This window comes from Odontesthes bonariensis, chromosome 16 (genome assembly GCF_027942865.1).
Source record: "Odontesthes bonariensis isolate fOdoBon6 chromosome 16, fOdoBon6.hap1, whole genome shotgun sequence".
Classification (NCBI taxonomy): domain Eukaryota; kingdom Metazoa; phylum Chordata; class Actinopteri; order Atheriniformes; family Atherinopsidae; genus Odontesthes; species Odontesthes bonariensis.
This window is the reverse complement of record NC_134521.1, coordinates 735493-753166: the sequence shown is the minus strand read 5'-3', so window position 1 is coordinate 753166 and position 17674 is coordinate 735493. Positions and strand designations below refer to the sequence as shown.

Here is a 17674-nt window from a genome sequence, read left to right as displayed (position 1 = left end):
GATATGAAGACTTTATTCTTGAAATAGATTTTCAACTTTATTGCCAACATTTCGGCTTTATTTCAATATTAAGACTTAATTCTGGAAACAGGAAACTAAAACAAAAAAGCTCAATGATTATAATGAATCCTTGGAGAGAAAATAATTAAATAAAATTAAATTTATATTAAAATAATTAAAAGAATAAAGTATGAGAAATATACCTGAGTGCAGTGCTCAGTTATCATTATTCAAGGATTCAAGGTCTCTGTGCCAATAAAACAATCAGTAAATCAGAGCTTGAATAAGGAAGAAACATCTTCAAGATCCAAGAATAAGTCCAGTTGCCCTTATTCAAGCTCTCATGATTACCATGACCTGGATGACTGAGAATCTTCATCAACAGTAGATAAAACAATTAAATAGTAATCATGATAATAAATAAGCAATAAAAAGACAAGCAACGTTTTTCTGTGGACAGTCCGCGCCTGTGAGGACAGATCCGGGGCATTTCTTACCCATAATACACCTTGCAGCCCGTACTGCGGGTTACATTAACCCATGACTTGTCCTTGACAGTCAACAAGAAAGTAAGATGGCGGCCGCCGCAGTGAGGAGTCTGGGCTCCAGTTTGGGTAAAAATCTTCGTGAGATACGTCTCCACCTCTGCCAGACCTCCGGGGCCAGCAAAGGGGCCAGGTGAGCTACGGGCTGGTGGCGAGAAGCGGGAACAGTTGGCCCGTTTTACACCGAGACAAGCTGTAAAGATCCGGGAGGTTCCCAGAGAATGACCCGGGGAGCTAATGGCTAACTGCGGCTAACTGATGCTTACTGCTACTTAATTGCGACTAACTGCTGCTTAACTGCTGCTTAACTGCTGTTAACTGCTGTTAACTGCGGCTAACTGCTGCTTAACTGCTGTTAACTGCTGTTAACTGCGGCTAACTGCTGGAAACTGCTGCTTAAATGCTGCTTAACTGTGGCTAACTGCTGCTTAACTGCGGCTAACTGCTGCTTAACTGCGGCTAACTGCTGCTTAACTGCTGCTAACTGCTGTTAACTGGTGTTAACTGCTGCTAACTGCGGGTAACTGCTGGAAACTGCTGCTTAAATACTGCTTAAATGCTGCTTAGCTGCGGCTAACTGCTGCTTAACTGCGGCTAACTGCTGCTAACTGCGGCTAACTGCTGCTTAACTGCTGCTAACTCATGCTTAAATTCCGTGCTTTTAAAAGGCTCCGTGGAGCCTTTTAAAAAGCAGCTGAAGACCTTGCTGTTTAGACAGACTTTTAGTTAAGGTGAAGGTTTTTTTATGTCTGATGTTGTGTTTTGTCTGATGTTGTGTTTTGATGTGTATGTGTAGCTTTGTGTTCAGTGTTTTTTTTGTTTTGTTTTTTTCCCTTGTTTTTTTTTTTTTTTATTCTGATCTCACTGTGAAGCACTTTGTGAATCCTTTTCTGCGAAAAGTGCTATATAAATACATTTTACTTACTTACTTACTTACTTAAATGCGGCTAACTGCTGCTTAAATGCTGCTGAATAATCAGAAGGAAACATACAACTCTGATAGGCTGGATTAACAGTTACAGACCAGAATCAGAACAGAACCAGACTACTTCCTCGAAGCAGCCGTACAGGGATGTTCACATCTGAGGACTAAAACTGCCTTTTAATCCGAAATAAATATAAAAATGTATCAATACATTTATATGATGATAAATTCTACTGAAACTAAATGTGAAAAATGTATGAATGAATCAATATTTCTGCTTTGATTTTAAACTGCATTCATTTCAGTTTCTTATTTAATTATTTTAATTCATTTTAATGGTATTATATTAAATATCTTTCTGCTTATTCATTACTTCTGTGTTATTTTAGCTTAAATCGGATCAGAACCTCCTGAACCTCGTTAAATCGGATCAGAACCTCCTGAACCTCGTTAAATCGGATCAGAACCTCCTGAACCTCGTTAAATCGGATCAGAACCTCCTGAACCTCGTTAAATCGGATCAGAACCTCCTGAACCTCGTTAAATCGGATCAGAACCTCCTGAACCTCGTTAAATTGGATCAGAACCTCCTGAACCTCGCCCTGCTCGGTTGTCTGTAACGTTGCGTCTCTGCTGTGTTTCAGAGACTTTGTGGAGCAGAACTATGTGACCCTGAAGATGGCCAACCCGGGCTTCCCCATCCTGATCCGGGAGTGTTCTGGGGTCCAGGCCCGGCTGTGGGCCCGATACGGTGAGTCCGGCTGCTCTGTAACTGAACCTGTGGTGCAACAGATGCTCCATCCGTCTCATTCTGACGCTGCTGTTGTTGATTTTTCAGATTTGGGTAAAGAGAGGAGCGTCTCCGTGGAAAACATGTCAGCTGACCAGGTGGCTGGCGCCCTGCAGACTCTGGCTCAGTCCAAACCTTAAGCCCCGCCCCCTCTGAGCCTGGCTGCACGTCTGACTCAGCAGATTCCTTCATCGGTTCGTCTTCTGTAAATGTGTTGATATGAATAAAGCTGAATATTGTGACCTCACACTGTCTCTGTTCCCTGATTGGCTCAGATAACCTGGTCACTAGGGGTGGGCGAAAAAAATCGTACATATCGCGATTTTTAATGGGATCATTTTAAAAATCGATTTTTCTCCCCAGAATCGATTATATTACGTCATGATAGATAGATACTTTATTAATCCCGAGGGACATTTAAGGATCCAGTAGCTTATACAGAATACACAATACACTGACACATATCCGTGTCCAGAAAAACTTCATCAACTCATTACATTAAGTTATGTTAAAACTAACCCACATTTGTGCTGTGTGGACATTTGAATTAATTTTGTAACTGTAAACTTTAAAAAATGCTGTACATGTTAAGTACCTCTTTTTGTCTGTTGAAATAAATGTCAGCAGCTGGATTGACCGACACAGACTGATATGCATCGTTTATGGGAACGACATTCATTCTAGGCGTGTACGATTCAACTTGTTTGTTTTTTAAGGATGAAGAAAATTGCAATTAATTATATGGAATCGCAATACAAATCGAATCGGCACCTTAGAATCGGGATACAATCAAATCGTGACCAAAGCATATCGTCCCTAACCTGGTTGAGAGCCAGGCTATATCGTCCCACCCCTACTGGTCATCAACTGGGATTTAAACCGAATCCTGATTCAAAACATTTCATGAACTGGATTTAAAACGGTTCAATAACAGGACGTAAAACGGTTCAAGAACCGGATTTAAAATGGTTCAGGAACTGGATTTAAAACGGTTCAATAACTGGATTTAAAACTGTTCAGGAACTGGATTTAAAACGGTTCAATAACTGGATTTAAAACTGTTCAGGAACTGGATTTAAAACGGTTCAATAACTGGATTTAAAACTGTTCAGGAACTGGATTTAAAACGGTTCAATAACTGGTTTTAAAACGGTTCAAGAACTGGATTTAAAACGGTTCAATAACTGGATTTAAAACGGTTCAATAACTGGATTTAAAACAGTTCAATAACAGGACGTAAAACGGTTCAATAACTGGATTTAAAACTGTTCAGGAACTGGATTTAAAACGGTTCAATAACTGGTTTTAAAACGGTTCAAGAACTGGATTTAAAACGGTTCAATAACAGGATTTAAAACGGTTCAGGAACCTGCAGACCTGGAACTGATTTGGAATGGTTTGATCCACCTTTTCACACATCAGTTTGGCCAAAGATCCTTTTGTTTGTCTGCTGGTTCTTCCTCCAGCACAGCAGCTCAAGGAAGAGAACACTCATCTGCTGCCTGATACTTTCCGCTCACTGGACCCAGATGATCAGTTTTCCACCTGTCAGAGCTCCTAACATGTCCTGAACTGAGATGATTTCTGTGAATTTAAAGGTTATGAGATCAAATGTGTAGAAATGTAGAAAGTTTATCAGTTGGGACCTGAGTGGATAAGAACTGATAAGTTTAATGAAATGTAAAAGGTGGAATTGGTCCCTCTCCCCGCCACACACACACATATATATCAATATATAATATATATATCCATCTATATATATGTATATTTGTATCTATACTCAAAGAAACTATGTGCTTTCCAGCAGTCTTTAACTGAGCATCAGTGTCTCTGCTGTGATTCAGTCTGCTGGTGTTCACAGATGTTTTTATTTAAAACGAGCCTGTTTTATAACTTTATTGCACAGCTTCGGTTTATGTAACAGCCTATGTTATGACTGTTTGTTGGATGGATGTTGGAAGCAGCAGAACCTCCAGCTGGTCCTGGAGATCCTTCGGCAGGAGGCGCTGCAGTGACTCCGGTGGCCTGCGGGAGGCGCTGTTGTCCCTTTGAAAGGTAAGCGTCCGGAAACAGATCAGTCATGATTTTCTTCCCTGAAAACAAAATGTAATAATTCATCTCAGAAAGTGTTTCAAACTACATTTTCATGGGATTTATTTCATATTTCATCTTAATATCTTTAATTTCCTGAAGTTCCCACTGAAGACTTTTGACTGTTTTCTGGTACTTTACAAGAAACAGATTTAATCTGGCAGTTATTCATCCTTTACATTAATATCTGAGTTGGCTGTGTACTGATGCATCATTAATATTAATTTAAACCAAATATAATCTGCGGAACTGGTTCATTTTGGTATAATACTTCAGTATTTTTTATAACTCTTTTTTAATAATATTTCACATTTTGTAGAAAAATCATCAATGAAATGACAAGACGTGTTAGATTATGTTTCGGTGCCAATCTGGATGGGTAAAAAGCGGAGGACAAATTTCGTGTATTTCCTGTACATGACAAATAAAATTAATCATTTTCACGTGTTTTAAACGCATTTTCTCCTCGTTTCTGGCTTTAAGGTGCAGTTCGTTGACTCGCCTGCAGGGCGGCGCTGTCGTGCTGTTTGAGCTCTAAATTAAGCGGAAGTGACGTCACAGCGCCGCAGTCTCAGATAAACACGACAGAGAAGCAGAAAAAAAAAATAAAAAAATAAAACGACAGAGAAGCAGAGAGCAAACCGACCGAAGTGCAGATAAACACACCGAGCTGTAGATTCTCCCTCTGACGGGGTTTCAGTCTCCTCAGCCCGCGGGAGGGAAGCAGAATCCGCCTGAAAGATGCCTGAAAGTGAGTGTTAGCCGGATGTGTTAGCATGCTAACCGTTAGCAGATTCAGTCCAAGTCTGATTCCAACACAACCATTAACAACCATTCTGCTGCCAAGTTGAATATTCGACAGAATGGTTGTTATGTTACATCATTGATTATATGAGCGCTGCTGATGTGTCCGTTCTGACTTAATAAAGGTTTCTCAACTTAATGATATCAAAGCGGGCTGAAGGCTAGCAGAAAGCTAGCTTAACTCCGTGTCGTCACACCGGACTCCGTTCACTTCCCCGCCGGTTTAAAACTGATCTGCTCGTCGCTTTAAAACGCGGCGCCGACGGTTGGTTATCATTTTTATGTGAGCTAAAGGGCGGTCCACTCTTCAGATTGGCTTACTTAGTAATCTAAAATATAAATTGCCTTTGTCCCTGTAACGATGCTAAAGTTCGTGGTTCAGAGAAAATACTAAAGTGAGGAAGAATGGGTTCATGTCCCAGCCTGTCCCAGCCTGTCCCAGCCTGTCCCAGCCTGTCCCAGTTCCCATCCAGCCTGTCCCAGCTCCCATCCAGCCTGTCCCAGCTCCCATCCAGCCTGTCCCAGCCTGTCCCAGTTCCCATCCAGCCTGTCCCAGTTCCCATCCAGCCTGTCCCAGCTCCCATCCAGCCTGTCCCAGCCTGTCCCAGCTCCCATCCAGCTCCCATCCAGCCTGTCCCAGCCTGTCCCAGTTCCCATCCAGCCTGTCCCAGCCTTTCCTGTTAGCATTTTCCTGGGAGTCAGGAGGCTTGTTAGCTGATGCTAACAGAAAATGAATGGAGCAGCTGAGTAATGTTGGCTGCAGCCTAAAGGCCTCGGTATGCTTCTCCGTCTCCATCGGCCAATCCGACTCCGTGGTCACACAGAGACTTTAAACCTTTCGAAGTTCTCCGTCGGGATGTCTGATACCCAAGGCAGTTCACCTCCCGATCAGCAGGCGGCGCTACGTTAGACGACCCAATGTCTTACGTCTATGGTGAAAGTGGCTGATTGATGGTTCACCTTCCGGCTCCGTTCCACTCCTCACAGTGAACGATGGCGACCGACAGAGAAAGACTGTTGTTGGAGTTCGTTGATGTTGAAATGCAAATAATTTAGACCAAATGTTGACCGGCACACAGTAAACTCTTTCAGCCTTTTCAGGGAGCCGATCAATAATCTCAGAGTATCTTTGTTGATCTTAAGGTTTCTGTTTGTCCAATAAAGTCGCTCAGGTCCAGTTATTGATCAGAAATCAGCCGTTAATTAGGTGTGAGTGTGGCGCCCCCTGCTGTCAGTCTGCTCACTGACGCCTTTCTGTCTGCCACAGCTGAGAGCTACTCCAACCCTTTGGCCCCTGAGGGCCACGAGGTGGACGACCACCGATCGGCGGCTCAGTGAGTTACACGCACACACGTTGGACTAAAATCTGTTTCAGATGTGAACGCTTGAGTCAGAACTTTGTTCGTCTCCCCAGGTCCAAACTGACCAACGATGACTTCAGGAAGCTGCTGATGACGCCGCGGGCGACGCCCTCCACGGCCCCGCCCACCAAGTCCAGACACCATGAGTGAGTTAGGAGGAAAACACGTGGACGTTTGTTTACTTCCTGTCATCTGACGTTTGTTTACTTCCTGTGATCTGACGTTTGTTTACTTCCTGTCAGCTGACGTTTGTTTACTTCCTGTCAGCTGACGTTTGTTTACTTCCTGTCAGCTGACGTTTGTTGACTTCCTGTCAGCTGATGTTTGTTTACTTCCTGTCTGCTGAAGTTTGTTTACTTCCTGTCAGCTGACGTTTGTTTACTTCCTGTCAGCTGACGTTTGTTTACTTCCTGTCAGCTGAAGTTTGTTTACTTCCTGTCAGTTGACGTTTGTTTACTTCCTGTCATCTGATGTTTGTTTACTTCCTGTCAGCTGAAGTTTGTTTACTTCCTGTCAGCTGACGTTTGTTTACTTCCTGTCTGCTGAAGTTTGTTTACTTCCTGTCAGCTGACGTTTGTTTACTTCCTGTCAGCTGACGTTTGTTTACTTCCTGTCAGCTGACGTTTGTTTACTTCCTGTCAGCTGAAGTTTGTTTACTTCCTGTCAGTTGACGTTTGTTTACTTCCTGTCATCTGATGTTTGTTTACTTCCTGTCTGCTGACGTTTTTTTACTTTGTCAGCTGATGTTTGTTTACTTCCTGTCTGCTGACGTTTTTTTACTTTGTCAGCTGACGTTTGTTTACTTCCTGTCAGCTGAAGTTTGTTTACTTCCTGTCATCTGATGTTTGTTTACTTCCTGTCAGCTGACGTTTGTTTACTTCCTGTCATCTGATGTTTGTTTACTTCCTGTCAGCTGACGTTTTTTTACTTTGTCAGCTGATGTTTGTTTACTTCCTGTCAGCTGACGTTTTTTTACTTTGTCAGCTGACGTTTGTTTACTTCCTGTCAGCTGACGTTTGTTTACTTCCTGTCAGCTGATGTTTGTTTACTTCCTGTCTGCTGAAGTTTGTTTACTTCCTGTCAGCTGACGTTTGTTTACTTCCTGTCAGCTGACGTTTGTTTACTTCCTGTCAGCTGAAGTTTGTTTACTTCCTGTCAGTTGACGTTTGTTTACTTCCTGTCATCTGATGTTTGTTTACTTCCTGTCAGCTGAAGTTTGTTTACTTCCTGTCAGCTGACGTTTGTTTACTTCCTGTCTGCTGAAGTTTGTTTACTTCCTGTCAGCTGACGTTTGTTTACTTCCTGTCAGCTGACGTTTGTTTACTTCCTGTCAGCTGACGTTTGTTTACTTCCTGTCAGCTGAAGTTTGTTTACTTCCTGTCAGTTGACGTTTGTTTACTTCCTGTCATCTGATGTTTGTTTACTTCCTGTCTGCTGACGTTTTTTTACTTTGTCAGCTGACGTTTGTTTACTTCCTGTCAGCTGACGTTTGTTTACTTCCTGTCATCTGACGTTTGTTTACTTCCTGTCAGCTGACGTTTGTTTACTTCCTGTCAGCTGACGTTTGTTTACTTCCTGTCAGCTGACGTTTGTTTACTTCCTGTCAGCTGACGTTTGTTTACTTCCTGTCGGCTGACGTTTGTTTACTTCCTGTCAGCTGACGTTTGTTTACTTCCTGTCAGCTGACGTTTGTTTACTTCCTGTCAGCTGACATTTGTTTACTTCCTGTCAGCTGATGTTTGTTGACTTCCTGTCAGCTGACGTTTGTTTACTTCCTGTCTGCTGATGTTTGTTGACTTCCTGTCAGCTGACGTTTGTTTACTTCCTGTCATCTGACGTTTGTTTACTTTGTCAGCTGACGTTTGTTTTCTTCCTGTCTGCTGATGTTTGTTGACTTCCTGTCAGCTGACGTTTGTTTACTTCCTGTCAGCTGACGTTTGTTTACTTCCTGTCAGCTGAAGTTTGTTGACTTCCTGTCAGCTGACGTTTGTTTACTTCCTGTCTGCTGATGTTTGTTTACTTCCTGTCTGCTGACGTTTGTTTACTTCCTGTCTGCTGATGTTTGTTTACTTCCTGTCTGCTGACATAACGAATGTCGGTCTACTTCCCAGAATGCCGAGGGACTACAACGAGGACGAGGATCCTGCGGCGAGGAGGAGGAAGAAGAAGAGGTCAGTGTGGTCACATGGTTCAGGAAGTGAAACCTGTTTTTGTTTAGTTTGACCTGATAAAGCAACACGGTGTGGGTTACTGACGGTTACTGACCCGTGATTGTCCTCCGGCTGCAGCTACTACGCTAAGCTCCGTCAGCAGGAGATGGAGCGAGAACGGGAGCTGGCCGAGAAGTACCGCGACCGAGCGCGAGAGAGACGGGACGGCGTCAACAAGGACTACGAAGAGACGGAGCTGATCAGCACCACCGCCAACTACCGAGCCGTCGGACCCACCGCCGAGGCGTGAGTACATGAAACCTTCTCTGGTCAGAGAGACCGCGCCTGCTGCCTGCTGATGGCGCCCGCTGCCTGCTGATGGCGCCCGCTGCCTGCTGATGGTGCCCGCTGCCTGCTGATGGCGGCGTTTGTTTTTCAGAGACAAGTCGGCGGCAGAGAAACGGCGGCAGCTGATCCAGGAGTCCAAGTTTCTGGGAGGTGACATGGAGCACACTCACTTGGTGAAAGGTCTGGACTTCGCTCTGCTGCAGAAGGTCAGGTTCTGTCGGGTTCTGGGAGGTTCTGTCGGGTTCTGTCGGGTTCTGGGAGGTTCTGTCGGGTTCTGTTGGGTTCTGGGAGGTTCTGGGAGGTTCTGTCGGGTTCTGGGAGGTTCTGTCGGGTTCTGGGAGGTTCTGTCGGGTTCTGGGAGGTTCTGGGAGGTTCTGTCGGGTTCTGGGAGGTTCTGTTGGGTTCTGTCGGGTTCTGGGAGGTTCTGTCGGGTTCTGGGAGGTTCTGGGAGGTTCTGTCGGGTTCTGGGAGGTTCTGTCGGGTTCTGTCTGTTTGGGCTGCTCAATTATGGAAAAAATCATAATCACGATTATTTTGGTCAATATTGAAATCACGATTATTTCACATGACTTTGGGAACTTTGGATTTATTGAAAAGACACCTTTCAACAATTCTTAAAAAAAAAAAAAGGCTTTTTCTGTTTCTTTATTAAATTGTCACGGGTCACTCGGTGTTTAGCTTTCAAGTGGTTGAACAAATTTGTAGTGTTCCCTTGCGTTGCAGCCACTACCATATAGCAAATCTTGCACGTAGCACGTTTCTGCTCGTCGTCAGATTCCTCGAAGCCAAACTGTTCCCAGACAACGGAGTTGGTTTTCCCTTTCTTGCTCACGAAACGCTGCTGTGCCTGGCCGCCTCCTGCCATCTTTACTCGCGCTGAGTTTTTATTCCGGCGGATGATGCACAACCTGCCTTCCTCTGGCTGAGAGAGTTTGAGGCTTCGGGAGGGGCGGATGTGCGCATGTGCGTTTCATTCAGAATGCAAGATACGAGTTCTTGCAAAACAGAACTTAATACTAATTTAAAAATAATCGTTTTTTCTCGATTGTATTATTTTGGTGATCGTTGGGAGCCCAAATCGAAATTGAAATTCAATTAATTGCACAGCCCTAGCACACGTGGTCCCATTTTCTAATTTATGGTTTTACTCGATCACCTCTGGTCGCCTTCCCTCCTTAATGCTGTGACATACCTCAAGTGGGCGGAGCTTAACAGTCGGCGCTTTATTTGATGAATGCCAGAGTTCCTGTGGAACAGCTGTACAGGTGCGGAACTTTTTCTGCTTTAAACCGGACAGCGATGAACAAGACGGCCCCCGAGGACCAGGAAACGTCCAGACATCAGGCCTTACGCCGTCTAAAATCTAAGAAAAAAAAGAATCTTATCAAAACTAAGAACTTTAAAATCCGTCTAAATTGTTTCATCCTGCAGAAAAAAACAACATTTTTTTACTTTTGTTTGTGTTGAAAAGAGCAGAATCGTCGACAGAAGTGGCGATTCAGACTTTAGGTAGAAGTGTGCAGCCCGTCAGGGGGGCGGGGCCTAAAGGGGGCGGGGCCACAGGGACCGAACAGCTCACCTGTACCTCGGTGTGTTACAGGTGAGAGCTGAGATCACCAGCAAGGAGAAGGAAGAAGAAGACATGATGGAGAAGGTGCAGAAAGAGGCCAAGTAAGAAACTTTAAAGTCTTAAAGTTTAAATAAAGAACTGCTGCTGAAATCTAACCAACAACTCGCTCTGTCTGCCAGGAAAGACGTGGAGCCGGAGGAGAAGATCGAGTTCAAGACTCGCATGGGTGAGTCCGGATGAGCCCGATCAGACCTTCTGCTTTAGAGGAGGGAAACATGAAGCCCTGAGCTGCTCCACAAAGAGAAAAGCTAAAGCAGAAGGTCCAGACAGAAGTTAACGAGCCGTTAATGCTGAAGAAGATCTGAACTGAGTCTGTTTGAAAGCTCAGAGCAGGAACTCCGGGGCCCAAAGGAGGTCCTGGTGGAGTTAATGCTGAGACTGAACTTTACATTTTGAGTTGTCTTCTTTCATGGAGCACTGTGTTGGATAAAGTGACGTCTCCTCCCCAGGTAGGAACATCTACCGCGTGGTCTTCAGATCAGGTGTTCATGAGAGGAATGAGCTCTTCCTGCCCGGCAGGATGGCGTACGTGGTCGACCTGGACGACGAGTTCACCGATACCGACATCCCGACAACTCTGATCCGGAGCAAAGCCGACTGCCCCAGTATGGAGGTAAGATCTGCCCCAGTATGGAGGTAAGATCTGCCCCAGTATGGAGGTAAGATCTGCCCCAGTATAGAGGTAAGATCTGCCCCAGTATGGAGGTAAGATCTGCCCCAGTATAGAGGTAAGATCTGCCCCAGTATGGAGGTAAGATCTGCCCCAGTATGGAGGTAAGATCTGCCCCAGTATAGAGGTAAGATCTGCCCCAGTATGGAGGTAAGATCTGCCCCAGTATGGAGGTAAGATCTGCCCCAGTATGGAGGTAAGATCTGCCCCAGTATGGAGGTAAGATCTGCCCCAGTATGGGAGTAAGATCTGCCCCAGTATAGAGGTAAGATCTGCCCCAGTATAGAGGTAAGATCTGCCCCAGTATGGAGGTAAGATCTGCCCCAGTATGGAGGTAAGATCTGCCCCCAGTATGGAGGTAAGATCTGCCCCAGTATGGAGGTAAGATTTGCCCCAGTATAGAGGTAAGATCTGCCCCAGTATGGGGGTAAGATCTGCCCCAGTATAGATGTAAGATCTGCCCCAGTATAGAGGTAAGATCTGTCCCAGTATAGATGTAAGATCTGTCCCAGTATAGAGGTAAGATCTGTCCCAGTATGGAGGTAAGATCTGCCCCAGTATAGAGGTAAGATCTGCCTCCAGTATGGGGGTAAGATCTGCCTCCAGTATAGAGGTAAGATCTGCCCCAGTATGGAGGTAAGATCTGCCCCAGTATGGAGGTAAGATCTGCCCCAGTATAGAGGTAAGATCTGCCCCAGTATGGAGGTAAGATCTGCCCCAGTATGGAGGTAAGATCTGCCCCAGTATAGAGGTAAGATCTGCCCCAGTATGGAGGTAAGATCTGCCCCAGTATGGAGGTAAGATCTGCCCCAGTATGGGGGTAAGATCTGCCCCAGTATGGAGGTAAGATCTGCCCCAGTATGGAGGTAAGATCTGCCCCAGTATAGAGGTAAGATCTGCCCCAGTATGGGGGTAAGATCTGCCCCAGTATGGAGGTAAGATCTGCCCCAGTATGGAGGTAAGATCTGCCCCAGTATGGAGGTAAGATCTGCCCCAGTATAGAGGTAAGATCTGCCCCAGTATGGAGGTAAGATCTGCCCCAGTATGGAGGTAAGATCTGCCCCAGTATGGAGGTAAGATCTGCCCCAGTATGGAGGTAAGATCTGCCCCAGTATGGAGGTAAGATCTGCCCCAGTATGGAGGTAAGATCTGCCCCAGTATAGAGGTAAGATCTGCCCCAGTATGGAGGTAAGATCTGCCCCAGTATGGAGGTAAGATCTGCCCCAGTATAGAGGTAAGATCTGCCCCAGTATAGAGGTAAGATCTGCCCCAGTATGGAGGTAAGATCTGCCCCAGTATGGAGGTAAGATCTGCCCCAGTATGGAGGTAAGATCTGTCCCAGTATAGAGGTAAGATCTGCCCCAGTATGGAGGTAAGATCTGTCCCAGTATGGAGGTAAGATCTGCCCCAGTATGGAGGTAAGATCTGCCCCAGTATGGAGGTAAGATCTGCCCCAGTATGGAGGTAAGATCTGTCCCAGTATAGAGGTAAGATCTGCCCCAGTATGGAGGTAAGATCTGCCCCAGTATGGAGGTAAGATCTGCCCCAGTATAGAGGTAAGATCTGCCCCAGTATGGAGGTAAGATCTGTCCCAGTATGGAGGTAAGATCTGCCCCAGTATAGAGGTAAGATCTGCCCCAGTATGGAGGTAAGATCTGCCCCAGTATGGAGGTAAGATCTGCCCCAGTATAGAGGTAAGATCTGCCCCAGTATGGAGGTAAGATCTGCCCCAGTATGGAGGTAAGATCTGTCCCAGTATGGAGGTAAGATCTGCCCCAGTATAGAGGTAAGATCTGTCCCAGTATAGATGTAAGATCTGTCCCAGTATAGAGGTAAGATCTGCCCCAGTATGGAGGTAAGATCTGCCCCAGTATGGAGGTAAGATTTGCCCCAGTATAGAGGTAAGATCTGCCCCAGTATGGAGGTAAGATCTGCCCCAGTATAGAGGTAAGATCTGTCCCAGTATAGATGTAAGATCTGTCCCAGTATAGAGGTAAGATCTGTCCCAGTATGGAGGTAAGATCTGCCCCAGTATAGAGGTAAGATCTGCCCCAGTATAGAGGTAAGATCTCCCCCAGTATAGAGGTAAGATCTGCCTCCAGTATAGAGGTAAGATCTGTCCCAGTATGGAGGTAAGATCTGCCCCAGTATGGAGGTAAGATCTGCCCCAGTATGGAGGTAAGATCTGCCCCAGTATGGAGGTAAGATCTGTCCCAGTATAGAGGTAAGATCTGCCCCAGTATAGAGGTAAGATCTGTCCCAGTATAGATGTAAGATCTGTCCCAGTATAGAGGTAAGATCTGCCCCAGTATAGAGGTAAGATCTGCCCCAGTATAGAGGTAAGATCTGCCCCAGTATGGAGGTAAGATCTGCCCCAGTATAGAGGTAAGATCTGCCCCAGTATAGAGGTAAGATCTGTCCCAGTATAGAGGTAAGATCTGTCCCAGTATAGAGGTAAGATCTGCCCCAGTATAGAGGTAAGATCTGCCCCAGTATAGAGGTAAGATCTGCCCCAGGTGACCTGAACCAGCTGATTTTGCCCCTCTGGTTCTCAGGCCCAGACGACTCTGACCACCAATGACATCGTGATCTCGAAGCTGACCCAGATCCTGTCGTACCTGCGGCAGGGGACGCGCCACAAGAAGCTGAAGAAGAAGGACAAAGGTGAGCACGTTGGGACAGCTCGTCTCCATGACAACAGAGCGTGACAGAGCGTGACATCAGAGCGTGACATCAGAGCTGTGTGTGTTTCAGGTAAACTGGACGATAAGAGGGCTCCTGAGGCAGACCTGAGGTCAGTTCACCACCGTCTGTCTCTGCTCGTTGGAACGTCCGTCAGAAAGCGTCTCCATGGTAACGTCTGTCTTTCAGCATCTTCGAAGACATCGGGGACTACCTCCCGCCCAACACCACGTCCTCCAAACCGCCCAAAGACAAGGAGAGACACCGAGACCGAGACAGAGACAGAGAGGACGACAGCAAGAGCCGGAGACACAGCTACTTCGAGAAGCCTCGAGTGGAAGAGCTCCAGGTGGTGGAGGTGGACGCAGGTAAGGTCAACCTGTTTAGGTCAACGCAGCGGTTACCACGAGTCCATCAGCAATGGGTTAACCCTACCCCTACCCTAACCCTAATCCTTATCCTAATCCTTACCTCTACCCTAAACCTGACCCTTACCCTAACCCTAATCCCTATCCTAAACCTGACCTCTACCCTAAACCTGACCCTTACCCTAACCCTAATCCTTACCTCTACCCTAATCCTTACCTCTACCCTAAACCTGTCCCTTACCCTAACCCTAATCCCTATCCTAAACCTGACCTCTACCCTAAACCCTACCCCTACCCTAACCCTAATCCCTATCCTAATCCTTACCTCTACCCTAAACCTGTCCCTTACCCTAACCCTAATCCCTATCCTAAACCTGACCTCTACCCTAAACCTGACCCTTACCCTAACCCTAATCCCTATCCTAAACCTGACCTCTACCCTAAACCTGACCCTTACCCTAACCCTAATCCTTACCTCTACCCTAAACCTGACCCTTACCCTAACCCTAATCCTTACCTCTACCCTAAACCTGACCCTTACCCTAACCCTAATCCTTACCTCTACCATAAACCTGACCCCTACCCTAACCCTAATCCTTACCTCTACCCTAAACCTGACCCTTACCCTAACCCTAATCCTTACCTCTACCCTAAACCTGACCCTGATCATGTTCCTCTCAGGTCCAGCATCCGTCAGAGAGCAGATCAACTTGATCAATGAGAAGTTTGCTGGAGCTGCAGGCAGCCAATGGCAGAACCAGGAACCATATCCTTTTTTACTATTGGACACTTTCAGGAGGGGGCGGGGCTTCTGCTGGTGTTTCTGCTGTGTTTGTCCTTAACTGCTGGTTCACTGGTTCTCGGAGAGACTCCAGTAAGGAGCAGCTGGGAGATTTCTTTGGAGGATCCAACTCGTATGCAGAGTGTTACCCAGCAACGTAAGACCTACACAGACACACCATGTCCCCTTATGGAGAAGGTCTAAGAACCACAGCTGCAGGTCCCTGTGGCTCAGGAGGTTCTGCAGCTCAGGAGGTTCCTGCAGCTCAGGTGGTCCCTGCAGCTCAGGAGGTTCCTGCAGCTCAGGAGGTTCCTGCAGCTCAGGTGGTCCCTGCAGCTCAGGAGGTTCCTGCGGCTCAGGAGGTTCCTGCAGCTCAGGTGGTCCCTGCAGCTCAGGAGGTTCCTGCGGCTCAGGAGGTTCCTGCAGCTCAGGAGGTCCCTGCGGCTCAGGAGGTTCCTGCGGCTCAGGAGGTTCCTGCAGCTCAGGAGGTTCCTGCAGCTCTGGAGGTCCCTGCAGCTCAGGTGGTCCCTGCAGCTCAGGAGGTTCCTACAGCTCAGGAGGTCCCTGCAGCTCAGGTGGTTCCTGCAGCTCAGGTGGTCCCTGCAGCTCAGGAGGTCCCTGCAGCTCAGGTGGTCCCTGCAGCTCAGGTGGTTCCTGCAGCTCAGGTGGTCCCTGCAGCTCAGGTGGTTCCTGCAGCTCAGGTGGTCCCTGCAGCTCAGGTGGTTCCTGCAGCTCAGGTGGTCCCTGCAGCTCAGGAGGTTCCTGCGGCTCAGGAGGTCCCTGCGGCTCAGGAGGTCCCTGCGGCTCAGGAGGTCCCTGCGGCTCAGGAGGTCCCTGCAACTCAGGAGGTCCCTGCGGCTCAGGAGGTCCCTGCGGCTCAGGAGGTCCCTGCGGCTCAGGAGGTTCCTGCGGCTCAGGAGGTCCCTGCGGCTCAGGAGGTTCCTGCGGCTCAGGAGGTTCCTGCAGCTCAGGAGGTTCCTGCAGCTCAGGAGGTTCCTGCAGCTCAGGAGGTTCCTGCAGCTCAGGTGGTTCCTGCAGCTCAGGTGGTCCCTGCAGCTCTGGAGGTTCCTGCAGCTCTGGAGGTCCCTGCAGCTCAGGAGGTCCCTGCAGCTCAGGAGGTCCCTGCAGCTCAGGAGGTCCCTGCAGCTCAGGAGGTTCCTGCAGCTCAGGTGGTTCCTGCAGCTCAGGAGGTTCCTGCAGCTCAGGTGGTCCCTGCAGCTCAGGAGGTTCCTGCAGCTCAGGAGGTCCCTGCAGCTCAGGAGGTTCCTGCAGCTCAGGTGGTTCCTGCAGCTCAGGAGGTTCCTGAATCTTTGAATAATTTGCTGGTTTGTGTGAGCAGGATGGACGACTTGGCTGTGGACAGTGATGAAGAGGTGGACTACAGTAAGATGGACCAGGTAAGTCGTACTCCCAGCATGCTTTGCTGCTCAGAACTCGCTGACATCGTGAGATGAACCCGCCCCCCCCCCCCCCCCCCCCCCCCCCTCTGTGTTTTTAAGGGTAACAAAAAGGGTCCTCTGGGTCGGTGGGACTTCGACACTCAGGAGGAATACTCCGACTACATGAACAACAAGGAGGCCCTGCCCAAGTAGGTGTTCCCTTCCCCCTCAGCTCAGGCTGACAGGCGGCAGGCTGACAGGCGGCAGGCTGACGCAGACATTTGTCCCCTCAGGGCCGCCTTCCAGTACGGCATCAAGATGTCCGAGGGCAGGAAGACGCGCCGCTTCAAGGAGACCAACGAGAAGGCGGAGCTGGACCGGCAGTGGAAGAAGATCAGCGCGGTGAGACACAAACCAAACCGAGAGCAGGTTTAAAGCCGCCGGGATGCAAAGATTCTAACGCTCTCCCTCTGTTTCAGATCATCGAGAAGAGGAAGAAGATGGAGGCCGATGGGTAACTACTTCCTGTTTGTGTCTGCCGGCCAATCGGAAGGCAGCAGGTCTGTAAAGTGGGAGCAAACGGGCGCTAATTCAGAGTGTGTTTTGTTTTCCAGGGTGGATGTGAAGAGACCAAAGTACTGAGGACTCCTTCCCTCCTCTCCTTGTTTCCTTCACATGATCAATACTGATCACTTTCTGATACTCGTGTGTGATGTAACTGTGTTTAACATTTAATGTAGAAAATTTTGACTAGAACCCGACGTTATTGTCCTGTTGTTAAAGTTTTATTCCCCAATAAAAGCGTCCAGTCCCAGTTGGCTTCAGTGGTTCTTTCCAGACTTCAGAGGACTCAGAACCGGCTGGAACTGGGTCAAAGTGTCTCAGGCTAATTAACCTGTGAATAAACAGCATGTGTTTGTGTTTACAGAACGTTTCTGCTAATTAGTGTTTGTTGTCCTCGTTAAGGCCCTGTTTCTCCATTAACGAGGCAGCTCGTTAAGTGATCAAACTGGACGTTCTACTGTCCTACATCAGATCTGTGTGTTTCTGAGAAGGCTAACGAGATGCTAATGAGGCCTCAGAGCTCCGCCCACTGGGAGATCCAACAGGAAGTTTAATGTTTCACTCGGACAAACATCAAAGACCAGAT

The 17674-nt window shown here is 47.4% G+C and overlaps 3 protein-coding genes across 3 annotated transcripts in view; 2 read left to right on the top strand and 1 right to left on the bottom strand.

Annotated features, from left to right (window-relative positions):
• The window catches only part of LOC142401780 (uncharacterized), a 337909-nt gene that overhangs the window by 220849 nt on the left and 99386 nt on the right, over window positions 1-17674 (bottom strand). The window lies entirely within an intron of this gene.
• On the top strand, window positions 537-2507 carry ndufa2 (NADH:ubiquinone oxidoreductase subunit A2). Its single transcript, XM_075487062.1, has 3 exons — window positions 537-678; window positions 2115-2221; window positions 2309-2507. The coding sequence occupies exons 1-3, from the start codon at window positions 575-577 to the stop codon at window positions 2398-2400; spliced, it is 303 nt and encodes a 100-aa protein (XP_075343177.1). The 5' UTR covers window positions 537-574; the 3' UTR covers window positions 2401-2507.
• On the top strand, window positions 4882-17339 carry ik (IK cytokine). The gene is made up of 19 exons (XM_075487248.1): window positions 4882-5102; window positions 6423-6489; window positions 6570-6662; window positions 8628-8687; window positions 8805-8972; window positions 9106-9220; window positions 10615-10685; window positions 10764-10810; window positions 11094-11257; window positions 13870-13978; window positions 14069-14108; window positions 14186-14364; window positions 15046-15130; window positions 15219-15302; window positions 16485-16542; window positions 16645-16733; window positions 16818-16926; window positions 17004-17038; window positions 17139-17339. Exons 1-19 carry the CDS (start codon window positions 5093-5095, stop codon window positions 17164-17166), a joined length of 1611 nt encoding a protein of 536 aa, XP_075343363.1. The 5' UTR covers window positions 4882-5092; the 3' UTR covers window positions 17167-17339.

Bases quoted from the DNA above. Each gene is read 5' to 3' on its own strand.
- ndufa2 (XM_075487062.1), top strand. From the start codon at position 575: ATGGCGGCCGCCGCAGTGAGGAGTCTGGGCTCCAGTTTGGGTAAAAAT. The intron at 679-2,114 runs GTGAGCTACGGG...GCTGTGTTTCAG, and splicing joins GGGGCCAGCAAAGGGGCCAG to AGACTTTGTGGAGCAGAACT. The intron at 2,222-2,308 runs GTGAGTCCGGCT...TTGATTTTTCAG, and splicing joins CCGGCTGTGGGCCCGATACG to ATTTGGGTAAAGAGAGGAGC.
- ik (XM_075487248.1), top strand. The intron at 10,686-10,763 runs GTAAGAAACTTT...TCTGTCTGCCAG, and splicing joins AAGGTGCAGAAAGAGGCCAA to GAAAGACGTGGAGCCGGAGG. The intron at 10,811-11,093 runs GTGAGTCCGGAT...TCTCCTCCCCAG, and splicing joins CGAGTTCAAGACTCGCATGG to GTAGGAACATCTACCGCGTG.